This window comes from Anabrus simplex, chromosome 3 (assembly GCF_040414725.1).
Source record: "Anabrus simplex isolate iqAnaSimp1 chromosome 3, ASM4041472v1, whole genome shotgun sequence".
NCBI classification, from domain to species: domain Eukaryota; kingdom Metazoa; phylum Arthropoda; class Insecta; order Orthoptera; family Tettigoniidae; genus Anabrus; species Anabrus simplex.
In genome coordinates this window covers 134,609,801-134,636,929 of record NC_090267.1, presented here as the reverse complement: position 1 = coordinate 134,636,929, position 27,129 = coordinate 134,609,801, and the positions used below count along the sequence as shown (strand labels likewise).

General features: G+C 38.9%; 1 protein-coding gene across 6 annotated transcripts in view; it reads right to left on the bottom strand.

Moving 5' to 3' along the window:
• Unc-115a (Uncoordinated 115a) overlaps window positions 1–27,129 on the bottom strand; it is a 475,062-nt gene that overhangs the window by 216,624 nt on the left and 231,309 nt on the right. For all 6 annotated transcript variants that reach the window (XM_068226596.1, XM_067142724.2, XM_067142725.2 and 3 more), the window contains 2 exons: window positions 21,090–21,273; window positions 19,223–19,350 (listed from right to left, as the gene is read on the bottom strand). In XM_068226596.1, the coding sequence (XP_068082697.1) occupies window positions 19,223–19,350; window positions 21,090–21,273 (312 nt within the window). The remainder of the gene's footprint in view (window positions 1–19,222; window positions 19,351–21,089; window positions 21,274–27,129) is intronic.

Here is a 27,129-nt window from a genome sequence, read left to right as displayed (position 1 = left end):
TATTCATTTACATTTCTTGCAACAGGGTAGGGAAGTGAGACTTATAACTATAGGTCAGTCCATGTTAAGAAAATAGTACCGTATTGCTCTTATGAAAACAAGGTTGTCACATCGTGCCACATCGAATGGCTCTGCTCAACAGCATCACAGGAAAACGGCGGCAGATATATTGGTGAAGCTCAGTATTTAATTTCAAGATAAAAAGAGGAGGAAACTAAGCTCAAAATTATTTTCAGGAACTCAAGGGGACGGGGTATTTTGAGGGGGCTCATTTTGGTTTTCACAGCAATACGGTAAAATAGCACCACATAAATATGTGAAACTCAGTACTTAAGTTAAAAATCAAAGGAGGAAGCAATTAGGCTGTAAATTATTTTTAGGAACTCAAGGGGACTGGATGTTTATAACGGGCTCATTTTGGTTTTCACAGCATAACAGGAAAAATTTGTGAAACTCTGTATTTAATTTCAGAGGGAAGAAAGTAAGGTGCAAATTATTTTTATGAACTAAAGGGGACAGGTGGTTTAGAGGGAGCTAATTTAATTTCCAGGGCATGATGGGAAATTGGCAATGCATAAATTTTGAAATCTGTATATAAGTTCATGATAAAAGAGGGAAGAAAGTAAGCTGTAAATTATTTTTATGAAATCTAGGGTTTAGGTTTTTACAGCAACAAGGATAAACTACTGAACATACAAAACCTCGGTATTAAAGTTCAAGGCAAATTGTGAGAGAAAACAAAGAGATCATAGTTATAGGCTCCTGGGGGGGTGGGGATGCAGTTAACTGAATTTAATAAATTTATCCAGGCTAATTTCTGTATTTAGTATTTTGAAGAGGGCTATCTTTAGTCTTGCCAACTCAAGCCTTCCATCTGCTTGAGATATGTTGCTGACACAATTATTATCTGGCCCCATGGTGAACACAAAGTATCTGTATTTTTTGGATAACTTAAACAGCTTTCGTCCAAGCATTAAATTTACGATGGAGACAGAGCATGGAGGATGTTTGTTGTTCTTGGATGTTTTGGTTTCTAGGAAATCTGATGAAACTTCAGGTCATTTGGTTTACTGTAAACCCATCGGGCGAGTTAGCCGTGCAGTTAGGAGTGTGCAGCTATGAGCTTGCATCTGGGAGATAGTGGGTTCGAACCCCACTGTTGGCAGCTCTGAAGATGGTTTTCTGAGGTTTCCCATTTTCACACCACGCAAATGCTGGGGCTGTACCTTAATTAAGGCCACGGTTGCTTCCTTCCCACTTGTAGGCCTTTCCTATTCCATAGTTGCCTTAAGACCTATCTGTGTCGGTGTGACGTAAAGCGCTTTGAAAAAACCTGTAAAACCACCCATCTAAGAGTTTTCTCTGTACATTGCTCAGAATTTTAAAAAGAATGTACTTCTGTATAGGTCGTATCCACAGTAAGAAGGAAATGCACTTTTTAATTTTCCGTCATCTCTGTCTGTCTGTCTGCATGCACATCACGAGAAACTGGTTGAACAGAATCTAATGAAAATCTGAGAATAAGGTGCTACACTTAAGGCTATAAATACTTTCATTCATGTTGAGTGAAATAGTAGTTTAGGGGAAGGCCTAAGATTTAATTCTGTATAGGTCGTATCCACAGTAAGAAGGAAATGCACTTTTTAACTGGTCAAAAGTCACAGGAAGGGATGTCCCATTAGAAAATGTGCCGTATAAGACCCCTGAGCGTTGCGGCTAGCTGCAGCGTAGCGGAGTCTGTCACAGACATCAGTGTCGTGAAGATGGCAGCACACTGCAACTTAACCGACTTTGAACGTGGGATAATCTACACACGGCACACGGGTCATAGCATTGCGGAGATTACACATGAATTTCGGTTTTCGAGGTCAACAGTGTCCAGGGTGGATCTTAAATATCGCAGAGAGAATGTTACCACCTGCGTAAGCCACCATACGGGAAGACAATAGGTGTTTAATGAACTGATATCACATCCCCTCTGCAGAACCATACTGGGCGCTCGACGGGCTACTGTGAGTCAGATCACCGCCCTGTTGAATGCTGGGTGTCAGGAACCCATTTCTACCAGGACAGTAAGGAGGCAACTTCACCGCATAGGCTTCACTAGCCGATGACCAACTCGTGTCCCTTTCCTGACACAGAATTCAACGATATGCTTGGGCCCATGAACAGCGGCAATGGACCATGGAATAGTGGCGGCATGTGGCATGGTCCGATGAATCCCGTTCCAGTTGTATTGAGCTGATGGGCTTGTGAGATTATGGCGTGTGCCACATGAAGCAATGGATCCTGTGTGTCAACAAGGTTAAGTCCAGGCGGAAGGTGGCTCAGTTTTGGTCTGGGCGGCGTTCTTATGGTTGCAATTAGGCTCCATGGCTGCAGGGACCGCTGACAGGTTCACGTTATGTGGACATTCTTTCTGACCATCTGCATCCCTTTCTGGCCCTAAAGTACCCTGATGGAGATGCCATGTTTCAATAGGACAATGCGCCATGTCACTGTTCTATGGTGGCATGCAGGTGGTTGGAGGAGCACTCCAGTGAAGTTACAAAGATGGATTCGCCCTCTAGATCTCCCGATCTTAATCCAATCAAGCACTTATGGGATGCTGTCAATGCTAGTGTACGCTCCATGAACCCCGCACCAAATACATGAGACCAACTGTGGGTAGCAGTGCAAGAAGTGTGGGTCCAGATCCCTCCAGAACGATTCCAACATCTTGTAGAGTTGATGCCTCGCTGCATTGCTGCCGTTTTGAGGGCTCGCGGAGGAGCAACTCATTAACATCACATTCAGTGTCTTCCCATTATGTTTGGCCATTCAGTGTATATTACTAGCTGTAGTACCAGTCATTGATGGGACAATCACTTAGCATGTGCACGATTACATTTGTGTCCACCCTGATTCTGAGGCACATAAGTGGGCATGCATCTCCCTGTCAGAGGCCTGTCGTGGAGCCTCTCTGGAGGCTCTCTGGAGCCCTTTGCAGTTTCAGATTTCTTTTAAATTACTCCTGAAATTGATTTAATCTCTTCCTTCTGATATAAAAGAAAGCCATGTATCGGGTTAATATTTTTAAAAATACTGACAGGTGTACAAAGCCTTTAAAACGCTGCTGGAATGATCCTCACAGCAATTATCTTTACAGTCTATAAAGCTAGTACTAACAGACAACTTCATGGGTCCTCTCACCACCATCCTTGCCATTAAAGTGTTCTATGCTCAACACCCTAATCAGATGATTAAGGGAGGTTTGTGGTCCGGCCCCGCGGTGTAGGGGCAACGCGTCCGCCTGTCACCCGCCGGTCCCGGGTTCGATTCCCGACTGAGTCAAGGGTTTTTAATTGTAAATGATTAATATCCCTCGTCTGGGGACTGGGTGTTTGTGTCGTCCTTAACGTTCCTTTTCTCACATTCAACACTCTACACTTCTGCAATTCCAACTACACACAGGTTCATAATCATGTGGTGCAAGTAATGGCAAAAGATCTCTAGAGGTCGACGCCACGAACAAATATCATTAATTTTTTTTTTTTTTTTTTTTTTTTTTTTTTTTTTTTTTTTTTTAAGGGAGGTTTGTGAGGAGGATACGTTAAACTGTGAACTCAAATTCCCAACCAGAACATTCCTGAGCAATGGCTATTCAATAAATCAGATTAATGAAGCACTACATACAAAGCCAAAAACCCAAAAGACAGATGATCACACGCGACTCTCCTCCTTTGAATCTAGCCTTCTTGCCATACGTACAATCTGTCATGGATAGAAATGACATTCTCAGAAGGAACAATATCAAGACCATCATTAAGCCTAATATCAACCTAGGCAATTGTTATCATTGATGCTTTCACAGACAGTAATTGTAGACATGATATAGGCTTTTTTTACACTTATACCGTGTCAAGAAAATAAGGTGAAATTTTTTACGTTTCACAGAGAACTGCCATGGTATAAGCCCAAATCATGTTTATATTATAGGCAATTCCTTGCGATCTGTTAAAGATCCTACTGGTTTAAACTGTACTAGAATATATAGGATTCCTCATTCCTGTGGATCTGTTAATATTAGTCAAAGATGTAGGAAGATAGCAACGAGGGTAAGGAACGGTGCAGGTACTTAAGTCTGTGCCAGCCAGAGAAGTGTTGTGTTGCAGAGCATGCCATACATAACGACCATCAAACCCGTTTTGATGCAACATCCATCATTTGTAAGGAGAAACATTTTACAGCAGAATCATTCGTGAGGTGAAAGAAATTGCTAAACACTCTAATTTTAACAAAGAAAATGGCTATAGACTGAGCATATCATGGGCACCCTCCATAGTTAAGTTTTAAAATCTTTCTTCTTGACTCTGGATGCCCTGGAATGAACTATAATTCTAACAGGGTCTTTCTATCTTGAGTCCATTTACTATAGAGTGACAATTGCCAATAACAGTTTTCAATGTACACTATCACTGCTTTGAAGACAATCTTGGTTGCAAGATTGAAACACATCAATCAGCATATAATAATTATAACAAGACCTAATAACCCCAAAACAATACAACGTAATTTAGTGGACATGAAAGAATGTGTTTTAAGATTCACATACCTAGTTTTCCTTTCTCCAAAGATGTCCTTGCTTTCCCCTCTATATAGATCATCTACCTTCCTTACAACTATACTGTGCCATATCAAATATGCCCCACGAGTACAATGTGTAATATTGTGTAATACTGTGGACCCATTGCAAGAAGGAAGCCCTGGTGTGAGTAGGTAGTTGCGCAATGCAAGCTCTCGGGAACGCGTGGCATTGAAAATAGGTCGTCATCTTCCATGATAACAGCGAGCAGTTTGTATATTTCATATGAGTCAGTTGGGAATATTACAAGATTGTTGAAGAGCGGCAAATTTGAAAGAGACCAATCACAAGTTTGGAAGCGAAATTGTGGAATGTAGAGATCTACAGAACAAATAAATTCAGACTAACAACTTTGATTTCTACAGTGCTACACCATCATTGATTTAACTAGGCAATCTGCTATAAAACCATACTCCACATTTTTGATACGTAAAAGAAGTAGATAATGTATTTAAAACTACCTGTGGACAGAAACAGTAATTAATTTCGATCTAATAAAATAATAAATATACTTTTATTGAGTCAGCGCTTTCTACCAAATAGGCGGCTGGGCCACTGTGTCATCGTATCAGTGGAGATCCCCGAGGTGTTACTAATACAGGAAGTCTTGTGAGCACGTGAGGTTTTGATACGCTGTCGGACTTTCATTCTGCTCTGAATTTATGGACTGTGCGGGTCGGAACTTCTTACACTAAGCACACGTTGAATTATGGTAACATTAACAGTGATAATTTTCTTTAACCAAGCAGACAGAGTTATATCATGAAATGTGAGAAGTTATTTAACGAGTAGTTGCATTATCCAGGTGCAAGTGATGTTATTTAATCACGGAAGTGTACAGTACAATTTACAAAGCAATTACCTTTGCTATATATAATCACGTATTACGTTGCAGTATGCCAGAGTGTGGTTTTGGCACGGGATTGTTAATGAATAAGACGGTATTTATTATCGATATCATTGAGCCCGTGTATTCAGTTTGCATTCACGTAGTGCAAAAACTGTAATCGGTACATGTTCTGAGATCGTGAAGACCGTGTGCGTATCGTCATTCACCGTTCGGTATGAATTAATGGTGTGTGTGCGGAAGCACCATATTTCAAAGACGGCGATGGAAGAAGCAAAGACCAGCAGCGTATTTTGTAACGCCATGCAGTGTGTTGTAATGATGGCGTAATTTACATGGACGTAGCGGCCTGGGGACCATGGTGAAAGCTGAGACGACACCAGTTAAGTTTATCACAAATTATAAGCATGCTTAGATAGAGGAATTACCCTGGTTCGATCCTAATGTAGTTTAAATGTAAATGTCAGTCCTTTTGTGGCTGAGCTGTGTTTTATTATTGTAAATTAATGTTATGTTTCAAGGGAAATGCATGTTCGAACTGAAGTTTTCTTCTTATTATTATTTTATCTTTTTCATTAGATGGAAAAGAGGGAAATTATTAGGTGTAGATAGGGGTATGTGTTTGTCATGATGTTACTGTGTATTCCAATTTATGTTACGAGATGTAGACTCTTTCATTAAGGAGGCTACACAGCCTAAAGGTTGTATGGGAATAAATTTCAGCAGGGAACAGTTTGTTTGTTCTAAGGCATGTAGCATGACTTACAGGTGTTTGCATGGCAGATGTAACCAGCTTGAAAGTGCATCGTTGATGCACTGAGGATGTAGGCAAAGAGGACCAGCTAATTGTGAATGTGTTGTGATACTACGAGAGAAAGGCAAGATTAGCCTGATAAACTGAGATTTATATAAATGTGTGCTAAGACAGGACAAAGGTGCCTACTAAGTATTGAAAGGGAAAAATATAATGGTGTTAGCTGCGTAGTTAGAGAAAGGCTTCATTTGCCCAGAATGTTCATTGATACTAAGAGAGTCAAACTCTTGTACCACAAGGTGTTAGGCCAGATGCGCCGTGTGTTATATAAAGTAGCCGTGTTGAATTGAAATGTGTAATTAAGGCCGTAGTAATGCGTATTGAAAAGCATTGAGTTGAGTTCGAGGCCTATTGAGTGTATAATGAACAGAGCAGTGATTTGCGGCGTTAATATGAGTTCCCCGATATATTAGAATCTCTCAGACAAGAATTAAGAATCCAATTAGCTGATATCATCTCTTGCGAGGCAGGCCGTCTCATAGCTGGAGAATAAAGAGTGTCAGAAAATTTATGACACGACATGCAAGATGATCTACCCTCAACATGTTTAAGTAAGCCAGGATTTCCTTGTGGTTTCTAATAAGAAGTAGTTTAGACCCTCAACATGTCTAAGTAAGCCAGGATTTCCTTGTGGTTTCTAATAAGTAGTAGTTTAGCATCTCATAAATTGTATTTCAGATATGCGGGTACACACTGATATTCATTTATATTGAATTGTGTCATATATGTTATTAATGTTTATGTCATTCTCATCGTTGTTAAAAAATTGTTTCTTACATATGAGCACATAGCTCACTTAGATGGGAAGTCGGCTTTCTAGCCATCCAACTTGTAACAGAACGGTCTGTTTGTAAAATCAGTGTAGACTTAAGTTAGGAACCTCTGGAACAATGAACTGTTTATAATTGTTGTAAATATAACTTGTAATATGGATCGGATCTAGTATAATTCTCTTCTGTCGTGGTATGCCTTATAAAACGTTTGTTGAAATGATATCTGTCAGGATTTATTAAGATAAATTTAACTGCGTCGACTTGAAGCGAAGTGTGCATTTTTTCCCAGATTTATTTGTAACTATTTTTATATTAATACGGGATATTACCCGTCTTTTCATGTAATGTGTTAGTAATAAGTTAACAATGTGCATGGCACATATTCGTGATTTTGGCATTTGTTTGAGTCATTTTCATTCGTTTCATTTATTATTATTTTTATTACACGAATGATCTATAATGTTCTTAGACAATAAATCTATCTTACCCCTATTTTGCATTTTATTCATGGAATTATGTTGCTGTTTCCCGTTCATATACTTATGGTATATTTATCCTGAGATTTTTTATTTATTTTAGCCCTGATCTTATTTTTTATGAACCGAACACGCAGCTCTCCGACAGTGCCAGTAGACTATTTTAGGACGGGAATGGTACAATACAACCTTCAATATCCTTGTACTTCTCTTTCAGTCATTCTTCCTTAGCTGCCCTGCACATTCATCTACTTCATTCCTTGATCGCTTGTATTCTTTTCTGCCCTCTCTCTCTCTCTCTCTCTCTCTCTTTTTTTTTTGCGCAATCTTGTATTTTTGCCGTTCGTCAATTAGGTCTAGTCTCTCCTGAGTTATCTATTGATTCGTCCCTGATCTTCTTTATTACATGTTCTAAATCTCATTTTTTGGTCCGTATTGAAAATTTACAGTTTTGAATCCATAGAGAAAGACCTAGCGATAATTAGAAACATAGAAAAAGTGAGAATGTTAAATGAACTAGAAAGTTTATATATCTATTTAGATCAGACGTATAATAAGGAATAGAATCTTAATGAAATCACGGACAGTAAAAGCACGTTACATGAATTAACGCCAAAATTATTAAAGACAGTTCAAATAAATTTAGGATACCTAATATATTTAATTCTTCATACTGTAATAATCCACCCATACCTACAAATATTAGGCCTATTTCCAGCAAATAGATGACTCCGCCCCTTTGTCAACCTCGTCACAGTTAACTCCACCCATCCTCTCCTCCCTTCAACACCCCCCTATTCCTTCCCCTCCAAGTTCACTACCGCCTCTGCAGCACAGTTATAATAAGAGACTCAGAGCCAACAGAAGGGCAGCTACCAACACAACAGTAGATAACAAATAACAACTTTCAACTAACATGCAAGTCCTCATCTGTTCCAAACTACGTAATCAGAATTCTCTCCTTGCGTTCAACTTCTTAATTCATCTTTTCCTTCTCTTACAGAGAACATTTTTCAGTATCTACTGACATTTCCTGACAAGGTTTCAGACAATAATATTGCCTACCAGTACTAAGGACCACTTCTACAATAATTCAACTAAGGCTTCTGTTTGACCTTATGCTCACGAATTCATCTGCAGCCTTGAACATGTTGTATTTATAACATTCATGTCTGTGCTTCTGTTCACGCCCTCATGTTGTTGGCATTATGTTATTATCACCTTGGTATTCCACTAACATTTTTAAATGAACTATTTTAATTAGAATTTTAATGAAAGAAGTTTTAGTCTCCGACAAGGATTATAGTTTAATCATTGACAGTGTTTCCATTAACATGTTTGTATAATGTATCATTTTTCACATTTTTATGTCCCGAATTTTAGTAACTAGCTAAAATTTTAGCTTCCATATTTAATATTAGATGTACTCTTGAATTGTTTTTAGGCTGAAGATGCCCTAAATTGAGGGGGAAACATGTCCCATTTAACTGATAATCTGTTTATGTAACCACTATAAGTGAAAATAAAAGTATTGAGTAGGTGGATTAAAAAACACCTTTATTGTTTTTGTAACTTTTCTTTGCCGGGCTGAGTGGCTCAGACGGTTGAGGCACTGGCCTTCTGACCCCAAATTCGCAGGTTCGATCCTGGCTCAGTCTGGTGGTATTTGAAGGTGCTCAAATATGTCAGCCTCGTGTCAGTAGATTTACTTTTCTTCAGGAGACCTACCGATCTCGTTCTTCAGGACTGTCCACACATCTATTCGTGTTCCTTTCAGCCTTTTTATTCCTTGAAACAATGGTTTATCAATTGCAATTCCAGGACTCCTGCTACTTTGTGTATGTGCCAAACATGAACTCTACAAACCCCAATTTTGACTACTGAGTCCAGACTTATATTGAAATAACAAATAACATGGTTCAACCTATTCAATACAAGTAAATAAGAAATGTAGTGTTACATTCCTATTTAATTATAAGCAGAAGCGGTACCGGTTTTGGCCCCAATCTGGGTTATCATCAGCCGAATAAAATACAAAAACAATACATAGGTAAATAAGAAATTAAAGAATGAGTCTTTCACAAAAAGAGTTGAAGAAGCAATATAAGATAATGGGCAATTTTAAATCGTAAAATCTAGAATAAGTAGAAGGTACGTTATTTGTTATTTCAATTTAATTGTGATACAGTTCAATACGGAACATCATGAAATTTTAATCTTTAAATACTGCGTCCAGACCACTTGTATGCGTGTATAAAATTTATTTTTGGCCCCATCCCAAAAAAGGGCGATGTTTATGTTCAAAGATAAAACTATACCTATTTATGCATCCTGGGTGTATAGAATTTTCTGTAGTTGTGTTTAGGCAGGCCAATTATTCATTGGCTAAGAATGAAGTCCATCAGGACTCACACTAGGAAACACAAGAGAAATCTGTCTCAACCAGTCAGACAAATCGGTAATAACTACGCAAGTCTTGCCTTTGGGCTATGGCTTCACATTCCAAGATGTTCAAGTTCTCACCCAGATAAAACTTGATTGATCTTGTATCATATGGGAGACAGTTTAAAAACACAAAATACCCAATAACTTTAATAATGTTATTTAATAATATTATTTGTTTTACGTCCCACTAACTACTTTTTAAGGTCTTCGGAGACGCCGAGGTGCCGGAATTTAGTCCCGCAGGAGTTCTTTTACGTGCCAGTAAATCTACCGACACGGGGCTGTCGTATTTGAGCACCTTCAAATACCACCAGACTGAGCCAGGATCGAACCTGCCAAGTTGGGGTTAGAAGGCCAGCGCCCCAATAACTTTAACAGAGATGCTGGCAATCAACTGGGCAATACCCGGTTGTCAGTCACTAAGATCTGCGTAAGAAGTTCCTTCCTTCAAAATTCATACTGATTCTCTCTCTTCATGTTTTTTCTTTCTTTCATTATTGCTGACCTTGAATCCAAGAGAGAGAGAGAGAGAGGGGGGGGGGCGGAATTTGTGGTTTATAGGAAAACATCAATGAAGAATTAGATATTTTTCCTTGATGAAGATTTCAATTTTTCTTTCATCCTAAATTTTCTACCTATTTATTTCATCCTTACTTCCTCGCTCTCGCTTTTACTTTCTTTATACAATGTTCTCTCATCATTTTCATTACAATTCAATTCCTTCTTTGTCTTCCAATTCAATTCCTTCTTTGTCTTTCTTAACCAATCTTTCATCGTTCTTGACTTACATATTTCACAAAATACCCCCAATCTTATCAGTCAGATAACCTTGTCATTTTCATTTGTCTAACTCACTGCCAAGAAAACTCTTCCAAATAAATAGGGTGATGTGAATTACTACTGTACTCCATAGTGAAGCCATCTGGTTACAAATAAATGAAGAATTTCATCAACAGAGTGATGGAATAATTGAATTCACACATTTGCAATTATTAGAATAGTTCTGGTAAACTGTGCTTTACTTCTGAGGAAGCAAGACAAAGAGACTGTGAAACATGAAGTTTCCTTACAGTCTGCCTAATTTCACATTGCATAAATGAAGAAGACTACAATGTATATTATTCCGAATACCTTGGGCACCCTACTGAACTAATGAAACAATCCTCAAACAGCCAGGCATCAGAACAAGACTGTTGCCCTTATTAGCCAAAGACAACTTGGATACTTTGGGCACAATGTCAAGAGACCAAAGGCATTGGAAGAATTCATTACAGAGGGTAAAGTTGATGGTCAGGGAACATGCACCATCACAATGGATGGACCACATAAAGAGATTTATTGGAATGAACTTACATTGAGCAATTCACCATGCCCAAAACTGAGACTCCAGCAGGATTACAACATGATGCCATTACACCCTTAAGTAGGGTTGGATATAAAGTCATATCCAAAACATCACTCAAGAGGCAGACCCACTTCCAGTTATATAACTGCAAAGTACACAGTGGCACCGACTATTAAGACATTTCATCATGACCAAATTTATACAATTAGCAATTTATTACAGTGGGACCTCGATTCTGTGTTTTTGGGGGGTCCAGGAAATAAAAATGCACAACACGTAAACGGAAAATCCGGGAACAAATGAAAACCATAAACAATCTGGCCAAACATCACAAAAATGAAATATGTATAAATATAAAAACACAAACACACCTAAACCAAACCAAACTACAGCCTCAATGGGCCTTCGCCTGCCAAGCAGCCGCTGCGCAGCGCAAAGGCCTGCAGATTACGAGGTGACACATGGTCATTGTGACGAATTCTCTCGGCCGTTATACCTGGCTCTCTAGACCGGGGTCATCATCTCACCATTAGATAACACCTCAATTAAAGGTAATCACGTAAGCTGAGTGGACCTGGAACCAGCCCTTATATCCAGGTAAAAATGCCTGACCTGGCCGGGATTCGAACCAGGGCCCTCCGGGCGAGAGGCAGATACGGTAGACTATGGGACCGGCTTTGAACATTAATTACTGGAACGTGGGTTAAAAATCTTGATACGTTATATTCAGTTTTACCGGGGAAACTTTGTCAGTTTCTCTCGAAAACTTCTTTCATTTCAGCAACATAAATCAGCCAAAATCTTCGAAAAACAACAACAACAATTGACCAAAGTAGTTTTTTATTCTCTGATCTAATAAAATAAAGCACATTAGATACAAAAGTGCGCAACATGATGGCAAAATCTCCTCTTCTCTTAATCTTCCATTGTAATTTGGTCACTGGTATATAGTTCGTAGTCAGTTTCTGGATATCTTGTACCGCCTACATCGACTTTTACAGGTTATGTTGAACTGAACCCGAAAATATGGTTTTGAATGTAAGTATTGATTCTCCAAAGTTCTTGAATGCATTATATTCAATTCTGCCCATCGCTAATCACAATAAAATTGGAAAGAGAAAAATGTCATCAAAACTTCAGAAATTACGGTTATTCGTGACCTTGAGCTCACCGGGAAAGTGCACTCACTGCACAATTCAGTGCGAGTGGGAAATGATATAAACTTTTTAAATGTAATTTGCGCAAATAAAATGACTGCACTTTTTATGACATTTTAAAACAAAAGGATAAAATTCCCATTCTTTTGTTAGGACCAAAACAGTAATAGGCAATCAAAAGTCCTCCCATGTCTTTATGTATGTAAGATGAAACATCTGTTCTGGTCTTGATAACATAATCGTATACGGTAATATTAAAATACTACATGTGTGTTAAGAAGGAACAGTTTTGATTCTTGCCTGAAAGCCCAGTGACTCTACAATGAATGAATGAATGAATGAATGAATGAATGAATGAATGAATACTGATCTGCATTTAGGGCAGTCGCCCAGGTGGCAGATTTCCTATCTGTTGCTTTCCTAGCCTTTTCCTAAATGATTTCAAAGAAATTGGAAATTTATTGAACGTTTCCCTTGGTAAGTTATTCCAATCCCTAACTCCCCTTCCTATAAATGAGTATTTGCCCCAGTTTGTCCTCTTGAATTCCAACTTTATCTTCATATTGTGATCTTTCCTACTTTTATAAACGCCACTCAAACTTATTCGTCGACTAATGTCATTCCACGCCATCTCTCCGCTGACAGCTCGGAACATACCACTTATTGCAGGTTACAAATAAAGAATCCCATCTTATTACAATTACCAGAACTAATACAAATACTCAAATCAGATATAAATAAATTCTATAAACATTTTAATCCGATAAAAGTTAATGACTTATTGACACAAACAAACTCAATTCCTCCCCTCGCTTCTCCTAGACTATCCCCTCCAGTCTACTGCAGCTATCAATATGCCGCCTACCTTAACTTCCCCTTCCCCTTCCCCGCCAAAACGTAAACTCATCCACACTCACTCATACAACACAAGAAGTGCAAACAGGACAACAAGTAGTTCTCAAGAGGCTAGGAGTAACACCAAACAATTACGCAGTAGAAAGGAAAGTAAGTGACAATTCTTCCAATAAGATATTATACAGAAATACAATCAAAACCATAAACATATAACTTATCTTTCATAACAGATATACCAACGAGCCATTATGGAATGTTCGAGAACATTTTAAATCCAATATCACATCAGAAAGTGTTTCATCAACAAGTTTTTTCACGAACAATTTTACCCCATTGATAATATAAATTAATACCCATACATTTTATAAATGTTACTCCAGCAACGAGAACAAGTCTATCGACCATAATGACAATTATCAACTGCAGAAAATATTCAATACAGTTATGAAATTTTAATGACTATTATACAAGTTAAGCAACAGGAATCAACTCAACTAGCCAGATCTCAAAAGTTTTTTATTTTATTCTTATTTTTTAAACAATTTTAAAAGATGTTCACCCAGATGAGTTTCGGCAATAAAATGTTAGACTGAAGAAGATTTTAGACAAAAAAGTGTTAGCTTAAGACGTTTTTTTATTGTTGTGTGACTTAAAATGTTAAAAGATTATCAATTAGTTTTATAGGAACAATCTTGAACCAAAAGAATTGTTTTATGATCTTATACAATCTTAGATTAATGATAGTTTGGCTGATGATGCTCACGAAAATGAGCAAAATGTGTACCATATAAACATCATAATAAATATGTAAGTTTGTACTATATTTTTATTGTATTGAAAAGGTGGCAATTGACAAAACTAAAGGAATTGTATCACATACCACTTAGTCGAGCAGCTCCTCTTCTTTCTCTCAGTTCTTCCCAACCCAAACTTTGCAACATTTTTGTAACGCTACTCTTTTGTCGGAAATCACCCAGAACAAATCGAGCTGCTTTTCTTTGGATTTTTTCCAGTTCTTGAATCAGGTAATCCTGGTGAGGGTCCCATACACTGGAACCATACTCTAGTTGGGGTCTTACCAGACTCTTATATGCCCTCTCCTTTACATCCTTACTACAACCCCTAAACACCCTCATAACCATGTGCAGAGATCTGTACCCTTTATATACAATCCCATTTATGTGATTACCCCAATGAAGATCTTTCCGTATATTAACACCCAGATACCTACAATGATCCCCAAAAGGAACTTTCACCCCATCAACGCAGTAATTAAAACTGAGAGGACTTTTCCTATTTATGAAACTCACAACCTGACTTTTAACCCCGTTTATCAACATACCATTGCCTGCTGTCCATCTCACAACATTTTCGAGGTCACGTTGCAGTTTCTCACAATCTTGTAACTTATTTATCACTCTATAGAGAATAACATCATCCGCAAAAAGCCTTACCTCCGATTCCACTCCTTTACATATATATTTATATATGTAAGAAAACATAAAAGTCTGATAATACTGCCTTGAGGAATTCCCCTCTTAATTATTACAGGGTCAGATAAAGCTTCCCCTACTCTAATTCTCTGAGATCTATTTTCTAGAAATATAGCAACCCATTCGGTCACTCTTGTCTAGTCGAATTGCACTCATTTTTGCCAGTAGTCTCCCATGATCCACCCTATCAAATGCTTTAGACAGGTAAATCGCGATACAGTCCATTTGACCTCCAGAATCCAAGATATCTGCTATATCTTGCTGGAATCCTACAAGTTGAGCTTCAGTGGAATAACCTTTCCTAAAACCGAACTGCCTTCTATCGAACCAGTTATTAATTTCACAAACATGTCTAATATAATCAAAAAGAATGCCTTCCCAAAGCTTACATACAATGCATGTTAAACTTACTGGCCTGTAATTTTCAGCTTTATGTCTAACACCCTTTCCTTTATACACAGGGGCTACAATAGCAACTCTCCATTCATCTGGTATAGCTCCTCCGACCAAACAATAATCAAATAAGTACTTCAGATATGGTACTATATCCCAACCCATTGTCTTTAGTATATCCCCAGAAATCTTATCAATTCCAGCCGCTTTTCTAGTTTTCAACTTTTGTATCTTACTGTAAATGTCATTGTTATCATATGTAAATTTTATTACTTCTTTGGCCTTAGTCTCCTCCTCTATCTTGACATTATCCTCGTAACCAACAATCTTTACATACTGCTGACTGAATACTTCTGCCTTTTGAAGATCCTCACATACACACTCCCCCTGTTCATTAATTATTCCTGGAATGTCCTTCTTGGAACCTGTTTCTGCTTTAAAATACCGATACATGCCCTTCCATTTTTCACTAAAATTTGTATGACTGCCAATTATGCTTGCCATCATGTTATCCTTAGCTGCCTTCTTTGCTAGATTCAATTTTCTAGTAAGTTCCTTCAATTTCTCCTTACTTCCACAGCCATTTCTAACTCTATTTCTTTCCAGTCTGCACCTCCTTCTTAGTCTCTTCATTTCTCTATTATAATAAGGTGGGTCTTTACCATTCCTTACCACCCTTAAAGGTACAAACCTGCTTTCGCATTCCTCAACAATTTCTTTAAACCCATCCCAGAGTCTGTTTACATTTTTATTTACCGTTTTCCACCGATCATAGTTACTTTTTAGAAACTGCCTCATGCCTGCTTTATCAGCCATATGGTACTGCCTAATAGTCCTACTTTTAAGACCTTCCTTTCTATCGCATTTATTTTTAACTACCACAAAAACAGCTTCATGATCACTAATACCATCTATTCAGTTTCCCTATATAGGATATTTTCCCCTCTGGTTGGTTCCATCACTTTCTGAATCAGCTGTCCTTCCCATATTTATTTGCCATTTTTTGGTCATATTTCCTGTCGTTCGCATTTCCTTCCCAATTGACATCTGGCAAATTCAAATCTCCCACTACAATCACATTTCTTTCCATGTCGTTTCCCACATAGCTGACTATCCTATCAAATAATTCCGAATCCGCGTCAGTGCTACCCTTTCCCGATCTGTACACTCCAAATATATCAAGTTGCCTATTAATCTTTAGAAATGAGCCTTACACCTAGAATTTCATGTGTCTCATCTTTAACTTTTTCGTAGCTTACAAATTCTTCTTTCACCAGAATGAACACTCCCCCTCCCACCATTCCTATCCTATCTCTACGACACACACTCCAGTGCGGTGAGAAAATTTCTGCATCCATTATATCATTTTTCAGCCATGATTCACCTCCTATTACAATATCTGGTAAATATATATCTGTTAAATTACTTAATTCTATTCCTTTCTTTACAATACTTATACAGTTCAACACTATAACATTTTATGTCATCCCTACTTGATTTCCAGTTCCCTGTTCCCTTATCACCGCTCCCTAGGCCATCCTGTTTCCCTGAGGGAAGTGCCGAAAACCTGTTCGGCGATACAATCGAACCCTCACCCGGATTGCTCGATTGAAGAAGTCTCGAGAAAAGTAGTTCAATTCGTTCTGGGTGATTTCCGACAAAATAGAAGCATTACAAAAATGTTTTCAAAGTTTGGGCTGGGAAGACTTGGGAGAAAGGAGGCGAGCTGTCAATGGAGAGATGGCGTGGAATGATACTAATAGACGGATAATTTTGACTGGTGTCTTTAAAAGTTGGAAAGATCACAATATGAAGATAAAGTTGGAATTCAAGAGGAAGGGGAGTTAGGGATTGGAATAACTTACCAAGGGAGATGTTAAAAAACTTTACAGTTTCTTTGTAATCATTTAAGAAAAGGCTAGGAAAAAAACAGATAGGGAATCTGCCACCTGGGCGACTGCCCTAAATGCAGATCAGTAGTGACTGATTAAAAAAGTAAAAATATAAACATCTAACCCTGACATAATATGGACATTTTACAAGTACAACATTTGACGAACTCATTCAGTCTTCAAGCAGAGCTGTTGAAATGTGCTCCGTCTCCTTCCAACTGTTGTGGCCACTCTCTGCTTTATGATTTCCGAGGATTCTATAAACAATACCACCCAAATGTGATGCTAAGATGGATGCAAGTTCACTGCCGATCACTTTTCCAGTACAGTACTTGCTCTAATTATTGCAATGACGGGATGCCAAGATCCATAAGTATGGCATAACCGTCCTTTCGTGAGATACAATTTTTTTATACACTGACTGACAGAGCAAATGCAACACCAAGAAGGAGTGGTCAGAACTTTATGCCAATTGCAGGGTAGACTGACGTCACTGAGGTATGCTCATGATGTGAAATGCGCCGCTGTGCTGCGCACGTAGCGAACGATAAATGGGACACGGCGTTGGCGAATCGCCCACTTCGTACCGTGATTTCTCAGACGACAGTCATTGTAGAACGTGTTGTCGTGTGCCACAGGACACGTGTATAGCTAAGAATGCCAGGCCGCCGTCAACGGAGGCATTTCCAGCAGACAGACGACTTTACGAGGGGTATGGTGATCGGGCTGAGAAGGGCAGGTTGGTCGCTTCGTCAAATCGCAGCCGATACCCATAGGGATGTGTCCACGGTGCAGCGCCTGTGGCGAAGATGGTTGGCGCAGGGACATGTGGCATGTGGCACGTGCGAGGGGTCCAGGCGCAGCCCGAGTGACGTCAGCACGCGAGGATCGGCGCATCCGCCGCCAAGCGGTGGCAGCCCCGCACGCCACGTCAACCGCCATTCTTCAGCATGTGCAAGACACCCTGGCTGTTCCAATATCGACCAGAACAATTTCCCGTCGATTGGTTGAAGGAGGCCTGCACTCCCGGCGTCCGCTCAGAAGACTACCATTGACTCCACAGCATAGACGTGCACGCCTGGCATGGTGCCGGGCTAGAGCGACTTGGATGAGGGAATGGCGGAACGTCGTGTTCTCCGATGAGTCACGCTTCTGTTCTGTCAGTGATAGTCACCGCAGACGAGTGTGGCGTCGGCGTGGAGAAAGGTCAAATCCGGCAGTAACTGTGGAGCGCCCTACCGCTAGACAACGCGGCATCATGGTTTGGGGCGCTATTGCGTATGATTCCACGTCACCTCTAGTGCGTATTCAAGGCACGTTAAATGCCCACCGCTACGTGCAGCATGTGCTGCGGCCGGTGGCACTCCCGTACCTTCAGGGGCTGCCCAATGCTCTGTTTCAGCAGGATAATGCCCGCCCACACACTGCTCGCATCTCCCAACAGGCTCTACGAGGTGTACAGATGCTTCCGTGGCCAGCGTACTCTCCGGATCTCTCACCAATCGAACACGTGTGGGATCTCATTGGACACCGTTTGCAAACTCTGCCCCAGCCTCGTACAGACGACCAACTGTGGCAAATGGTTGACAGAGAATGGAGAACCATCCCTCAGGACACCATCCGCACTCTTATTGACTCTGTACCTCGACGTGTTTCTGCGTGCATCGCCGCTCGCGGTGGTCCTACATCCTACTGAGTCGATGCCGTGCGCATTGTGTAACCTGCATATCGGTTTGAAATAAACATCAATTATTCGTCCGTGCCGTCTCTGTTTTTTCCCCAACTTTCATCCCTTTCGAACCACTCCTTCTTGGTGTTGCATTTGCTCTGTCAGTCAGTGTATATAAAAAAAAAAAAAAAGCTTGATTGAGGATTTAGCATTGATGGGACTGAATTTTCTGGATGGTTGATCCAGGAAATGTTTCTTCAAGGAACGGATAATGTAGGATTTTTGCAACATGATTTAATTAGGATGCTCGTGGGACCACATAATATGAATTAATAATCCGGTAAAACGTAGTTTCTGGAACCAATAATTGAGAATCCACTGTATAAAGTAATAGACATTATGTACAAGATAAGATAAACAAGCTCGCTCAAATACCTACCTGGCCCAGTTCCACTTGAAGGACTAGCTTGAGGTGACTGAGTTTCACGGACAGGGATCTGAACACATTTTTGGCAGAGAACTTCTTTGCCAGTGTAGGTTACACGTTCACCTGACGGAAATGGCTGCCTGTAAACAATAACCAGACAAATTTTATTAATAGAAATACATCCACCATTTAACAGCATCCAAGGAAACAGTCCATAAATGCACATCAGTGGAAAATGAAACAATGTATGATGCATGAAATGTAAAATGCAACATGTTCAAAAGCACTGAAAGTGTGATTTGATTGATTGATTGGTAATAAAGCTTTCACAGCATTAGTCTCCGTCTTAACTGAGCATTAGTCACTTTTCTGTTGCACCTAATGTAACATTTCTTTTTCTCCTTTCAAGGAAAGTGTAACGAGTTTCCTCTTCAATCAATCAATCAATCAATCAATCAATCAATCAATCAATCAATCAATCAATCAATACTGATCTGCATTTAGGGCAGTCACCCAGGTGGCAGATTCCCTATCTGTTGCTTCCCTAGCCTTTTCCTAAATGATTTCAAAGAAATTGGAAATTTATTGAACATCTCCCTTGGTAAGTTATTCCAATCCCTAACTCCCCTTCCTATAAATGAATATTTGCCCCAGTTTGTCCTCTTGAATTCCAACTTTATCTTCATATTATGACCTTTCCTACTTTTATAAACGCCATTCAAACTTGTGATCTTTCCTACTTTTATAAACGCCATTCAAACTTATTCGTTCATAGGCCATGCTCACCGACACAAAACTTTTAACAAATATTAAATGTATTGGCCCTCAAGCAGAATGGACCTGTTTGCTGAAGTGAAGGTAACAATTTTCAGGAACTTTATCTACCCTAGTTCATTTTTTTTACACTGCTCACACTTTTCATGCACGTTTAGCTAATTGGTATTGTTCCACTGTACAGAAGGTCATTCCAATCCTGACATCATCCACAGCACAGAGTGATTTGCACAAATTTTAAATGAAGAAACTTAACTGCATTTTCTCATTGATAATTTAATTTGCTTGAAATACTGTATAAAGATCATAAGGTTACAGAAAGAGAAGGTCCTAAAGTAAAAGGAGGAGGTAAAAAATACATTTTGGAGAGGATCGACCATTTAAAGAACATCCTAGGGGTTCAGTGTATACAGTGTGGTTGGAAACAACATGAGCCAAATATATGAATGAACGTTTGAACTTTGGTCATACTGATAAGTAATTTGAAAAGTTACGTTGATATCTCACTCCATTGTCTTTTTATCAGCTGCTGAAGTTAGTCAATCAGATCGCTTCGCGGGCAAATTCAAACGGCATTACAAGGCGGTATTGGTAAATCTCCTAGTGACTTGGTCGGGCTTGAGAGCCATGCCAAGAAATGAGCATCACACACTAACACACCGTGGGTTTCAACCAATGCCACCGTAGTGTGCTTGCTATGGGGCGAGCCTATCAGCAGTGAGGTCCCTTCCTTGGAGAAGTTTATTTCTTCTATTGGCATTCCTAAGCCAGTCATAAGCCATGTGCAGATTTAGCAACACCGGCTCACAAAGCCCATCTGAAATCCCCCACAAAGCGATCTGATAGGCTAACTTCAGCAGCTGATAAAATGACAATCGTGTGGGATATCTAATTTTTTTTTTTTTTTTTTCATTATTTATCAGTATGACCAAACCTCTATGGTCATATACCCAGTTCACATTGTTTCTGACCACCCTTTATACATTGTCTATGCTACATGTAAGTTAATTCTAGTTTGATCATTGCTGAATAAATAAATGAATATTAGTGATCAAATCTCTTTTTCTTAAATGTGGCAGACTGAATATTAAGTCAAAACTTATACCTGCAGCGGTTACAGGTGAAGCATTTTTGATGGTATGTGTTGCCCAGAGCAGTCACCACCTCTCCCTCCACATACTCGCCACAAATGGCACACTTCGTACCAAACTGGCGCTGGTAGTCTGCTGTACAGTAGTAACCACCATCCTTGCAGAAGAAACCTCCTTGTGCAAGGGAATTCTCGCAAACTGCAACAAAACAGCATTTATTACAATATGTTTCCTAAGTCACTACTAAAAACAAAAATCTCATATCATTATCTGACATGAATAGATACATATTAACTTTATAATTAATGTAATTACTTCCCAACATTGCTCAAAAGTACTAGAAAATACTGTTGGAAGAGTAAACAGGGGACCTAACTTCAGACAACCATTTTAATTAGACAAATAAAAGAACAGAATCATTAAAACTACAACTATGACATACCTTGTGTAATCAAGTATGTTGTTATCAAATTGCCTCCATACTTCCATTTGTTAGCACATTTTTTTAGAATTCCATCCTTTTTTAGAGCTCTATCGTTACTCAAGCCTTCACAAATAGACTTACCTTCTTCCTGGCTATGATAGTGAAGAGAATGTCATAAAAATTAGAAACAGGGTTTTTTTTTCTGTTTTTTTTTTTTTTTTTTAATGCACAACTGTGACTAAAGCTCCTCTCTTACCAAATTTATTAAGAGTGTTTCAAATTTCAAATATATACAAGTAAAAATTGATTAACATGGTTTAAAGATGAAAAAATCAAAAGTAAAAAATACAAATAGTTGACACTTCCTGGTCTGTGAAATTACTGTCTACAAACAGTAAATTTAGTATTTACAAGAATTATTTTACCAGTCATTTCAGGAAATTTAGGATTTACGACAATTTTATTTTACCAGTCCTTCTCTAATGTACAGAAAATGGTAATGAAAAAGACAACCTGTCAAGTTCTAATTACTTTTAAAAACAAAGATCCAAGTAAGATTTTGATTTCAGTAAACATCTTTTCTAGGATTTACAGTAATCAAGAGATCAGAACTTCATATAATAAACCAGGTGCAAATGCTACGATCTAAAGTAGAAATGTCAGAAATTTTGATCATATTTCACATAGAGGATAACCCTATGGCAAAATACTGAAGTAGACATAGACTTTGCAAGAAAGAGACTAAGAAGCTTAAAATCTTCAGTAAGGAGAAGGATTTGAAAAAACAAGCCTTGGGGAAATTTAATTTGTCATGAGCAAAAGCTGAAAAGAATCTGAAAATTTTGCTAGTAGATTAATATTACATGTTGCGTATCAGGGTTTATTAAAATGGGAGTAAGGATTTTTTCCCAAATTTAAGAGAGTTAATTTGTTATGTTAGATAAGAAATTTAAGTGAGGCTAAACAATTTTAGGTTTCAAAGGGCTATGGTTGTAATAATAAACTATATTTTCCTTAAAAATATTAAAAGCTACTACAGAAGTATTAACAGGTAGTTATCTATATTTCTGCAACTTTAAAAAGGGAGGCATTCTAAAGTGAGACTAGCAACATGCAAACACTAAAGCTATTAAGTATTAATAGAAGTTAAGGTCATCTTTCCACGTTACTGTATTTATTTGTAACAATAGTATTTCACAGTAAAATAATACCTAGAAATTTGAATTGTCTACTTCTCCTGCACCTTGGCAAAGTAGTTAAAAAGTTTAACATTAGCTTACAAACGTAACCATCAGTGAATGTTAGAACAGAGATAAAAATATAATGAAGACCAGAAAATTCAGATGAAGAATATAGGACAGAAATTATATGTGATAAGAGAATCTACAACTTGGTAACTCTGTTAACTGGAAACCAAGTACTATTCAGCTGAAAGCCAGACTTAACTGAATTCCCCTGTACAAACACAAACTGACATTGTTCTAAAAATTCTTAAACATGTCTCTGTGAATTTACTAAACGTCTTCAAAATCCTCTATTTGCAACTAGCTCTGTGGTCTTGTTTAGTTCCATACTGCTTATCTTTATATCATTAGAAACCGACTCAAACCACTGCCATCTTGGTCTCCCTCTACTTCACTTACCACGTACAACGAAGTCCATTATTCTCCTCTGTAACCAATCCTCCTACATTCGCCTCACATGAACCCACCATGGAAGCCAGTTTATGTGTCCAGCTTTATCAGTCGTATTCATCCCTAACTTAGCCTTTACCTCCTCATTCCAAGTACTCTCCTGCCATTGTTCCCACCTGTTTGTACCAGCAAACATTCTCACTACTTTCATGTCTGTTACTCTTAACTCATGAATCAGGTATCCTCAGTTCACCCAGTTTTGACTCCTGTAAAGCAAAACTGGTCTGAAAACAGACTGTTGTAAAGATAGTTTCATCTGGAAACTGGCTTCATTCTTACAGAATACCTTTGACTGCAACTACTCTCACAGCATTAGCTTCGCTGCACCTTGATTCAATCTCACATACCATACAACCATTCTTGAAGAATACACATCCTAAATGCTGTACTTGAATTAATCTGTGTGTTCCAGCTCTGTATTCACAACCTGACATTCAATTCTCTTAGGTTTCTTCCCTACTGGCATCACCAGTGGCGGCCGGTCAGTACGTGCTACCGGGCTCCAGCACGTAGCTTGGAACTGTAAGGAATATTATTTATGTACAGTACAATTATCCTGGTGCCTTTTCGTGTTTTGAGTACGATATGAATTTGTGTTTTGTGCAAATCAGGACGAGATCTGTCGAACACCTAGCGCCGTTCTCCCAGGGAACAAGGCTCGTGCTCATGTGAAGTGAGCCCTTGCCTGTAGCCTGAAGGAAGCAATACGCAGGCGCAGCCAAGCTTGCAACACTCCCCCTAGCCGGCGGAGTATACCGTAAACCGGGATCAACTTTCACTGATCCCGTTTATAGTTACTTCCTCTCCCGCAAGGGGGTAGAACTACTCTATGTCTCCTGCTACCCGGAGCGCAGCGAGGGATCCAGTTGGCCGTGCTTATGTTGAACGTGGTAAGCGAATCTGCCACTAGAGAGTAGCATCGTCTGGGTTGGAAAGTAAAGAGTAAGTGGAGGTAATCTATCTCACGCATGCTTATTAAAATATCCATCTTCCTTTTGTGTCAAAAATAAGGAATTCGTAGGTGAGTCAAAGAATCTTTGACTGACCCTAAATGTTATCGCGCATTACAATGTAATTTACTCTGGTGAAATGAAATAGCGTATGACGTTTAGTGCCGGAAGTATCCGAGGACATGTTCGACTCGCTAGATGCAGATCTTTTGATTTGACTCCCATAGGCGACCTGCGAGTCGTGATGAGGATGAAATGATGATGACGACAACACGTACACCCAATGATGGTTAAAATTCCAGACCCTGCCGGGAATCGAACCCGGGATCCCTGTGACCAAAGGCCAGCGCGCTAACCATTTAGCCATGGAGCCGGACATTTACTCTGGTAATAGGGGAGGTCTCAATGAATCAGTTGGCAGCTCTTTCAGTTGCTTTGTGCGGTTTTTAATCTCGCGGTTATATTACTGGTGCGTGTTTTTTCTGTCATTGTGTTAGTGCTAAAGTTTATACGAAGATTTATCAAATTATTTATCCACTGCAGTGTATATAAAGTGAAACTAAATTAGTGTTCTTAGTGGGGATCTATATTCCCACGATTCTATTTGCACTGATGTAAGTTGCGCCATTAGGTTAGTAAAAACAATATTTCTCCAATGAATTATTTATCTCGTAGACAGTTGTCGAAGAATTCATCTGCTTCCAAATTAATGTTGTTTTTGTTTGTTCTGAGTTATAAATTGTGAGAAAAGTTGTATTATTATTATTATTATTATTATTATTAGTAGTAGTAGTAGTAGTATAGTAGTATTACCAAGTTTGAAGTATGCGTTGTTCATCATGGCAATATGCAGATTTAAAACAGCGTATTTAGCTTGTTTTTTTGTAGCACGTAGGATGATTTTTTCACGAGCCGCCACTGGGCATCACTTTAGTCTTGGAGAGGCTAGTTTTCGTATCATACTCATTTCACAGATTTTAAGGTTCCAAGATATTAGATTATAGGCTTTCAGCACAGTCTGCAATTAAGATCACATTGTCGGCATAGGCTGAACTGTTTACTAAAATTACATCCAACTCAATGGCTATCTGCCACCTTACACCTTTCAGTGATCCATATAAATTATGAACACCAAAAGTGAAGGATTACAGCCTTGTCTAATATCTGAAAATATCTTGAACCAAGAACTCATTCTAACATCAATTCTCACTCCAGCTGATTGCTTTTAGTAATTTACCCTTAATCTCATAATCCCCCAGTACAGCTAATCTCGGTACTCTGTCTTATGCTTTCTCCAGATCTATGAAACATAAATATAACTGTCCATTCTCCTCGTAGCATAATTACCTGGTGCATACTGAAAATCTGTGCCTGACAACCCCCTGTGTACTGAAACCATATTGGTTTTCATCCAACTCACTCCCGACCAATGATCGCACCCACCCTTCCAAAATGTTGGTGAACACATTGTGGGGTATAATGATCAATGAAATACCCCAATAGTTGTTGAAATCCTTCCCGTTCCCTTGCTTATAGATAGGTGCAATTACTGCTTTCAACCAATCAGAAGGTACCTTACTTATTACTCCACGAAGCTATCTTAACCTTGACTTCCCACTATATTACATCATTTCAGGACTTCTGCCTTATGACAATGGAATTTATTTACTATCCTCCACTTCCTCAAGTAAAATTCCAGTACTGCCCAATATTATTTATTATTGTCCAGAAAAATTTCCCTGCTGCTTAATCTGGCCTTTCCAGGTTATTACCAAAATCTTCCCATGAATTGTTTTTTGGATTCTATCTACAATTATTTATTTCACTCTGTTTCTCTCATCCACTAACAATTCCCTGTCTGCATCAGTCCCTGTTTGGAGCCATTTCTGATATGCCTTCCTTTTACGTTTACAACCTGCCCTCACTTCATCATTCCCCCATCTCTACACACAGTTGCTCCTACGCATTCCCTGGCTGTTTCTATTATAGCATCCCCGTAAGCCACCCTTCTCTTTCTATATCCTGAATCTGCTTATTCTCTATTGTTTGGGACTTTTCACTAATCACATCCATGTACTTCTGTCTAATTATTCCCTCATCCTGGAGATTTTCTACCCTTATTTGTCTAGAGACAGATTTCAATTTCTCTATCCTAGGTCAAGAGATACTTAGTTCACTACAGATCAGATAGTAGTCTGTATCATCAAAAACTCCCTCTAACACCTGCATAGTCCTAATGTTCCTGAATTTGAAGTTGGTTCTGATGTAGTCTATTATGGATATTTCCTCCCTACCCTTCCATGTGTAGTGAATAGCCTTATGCTTGAAGAATGTATTCATAACTGCTAACCCCATACTAACACAAGTCCAGTAAATCCTTCCTGTTTCTATTAGCTTCCATATCTTCTCATATCCTGTAGTTCTAACACTCGCACTGAAATCGCTCATTAGCACTATCCTACCCTTGCTCTTGACCCTGATTACAGTATTACTCACTGCTTCATACAACTTACCAACTTTATCCTCACCTGCACCCTCACATGGTGAACAGACCAAGACAATTCTAGTCCTAATTCCTCCAACTGCTAAAGCTACCCACATCATTCACACATTTACGTATTCTATGCAATAGTACTGTTTATGAACAGTCCTACCCCACACTCTGTCCTTCCCTTTTTAACATCTGTTAAGAAAACTTTTAAAATTCCTTTCCTTGTTATCTCCCCTTGCCCAAATATCATGAATTCCTAACAAATCCAGATGCACCCTCTTTGCTGACTCAGCCAGTTCTGCTTTCTTCCTTCCACAAGCCTCATTAATAACGATAGCTCCCCATCGAAATCAGTTTCATTCACCAAATTGTTTTCAAGAAGTCCCTCACCTGTCCCACGCAGGATGCTATCCTACTTACACATAGTCCCAGCGAGAATATCTGCCTTAACCATTGTTAGGGACCATGGTGGATTGTACAATCATAGCCACCTGA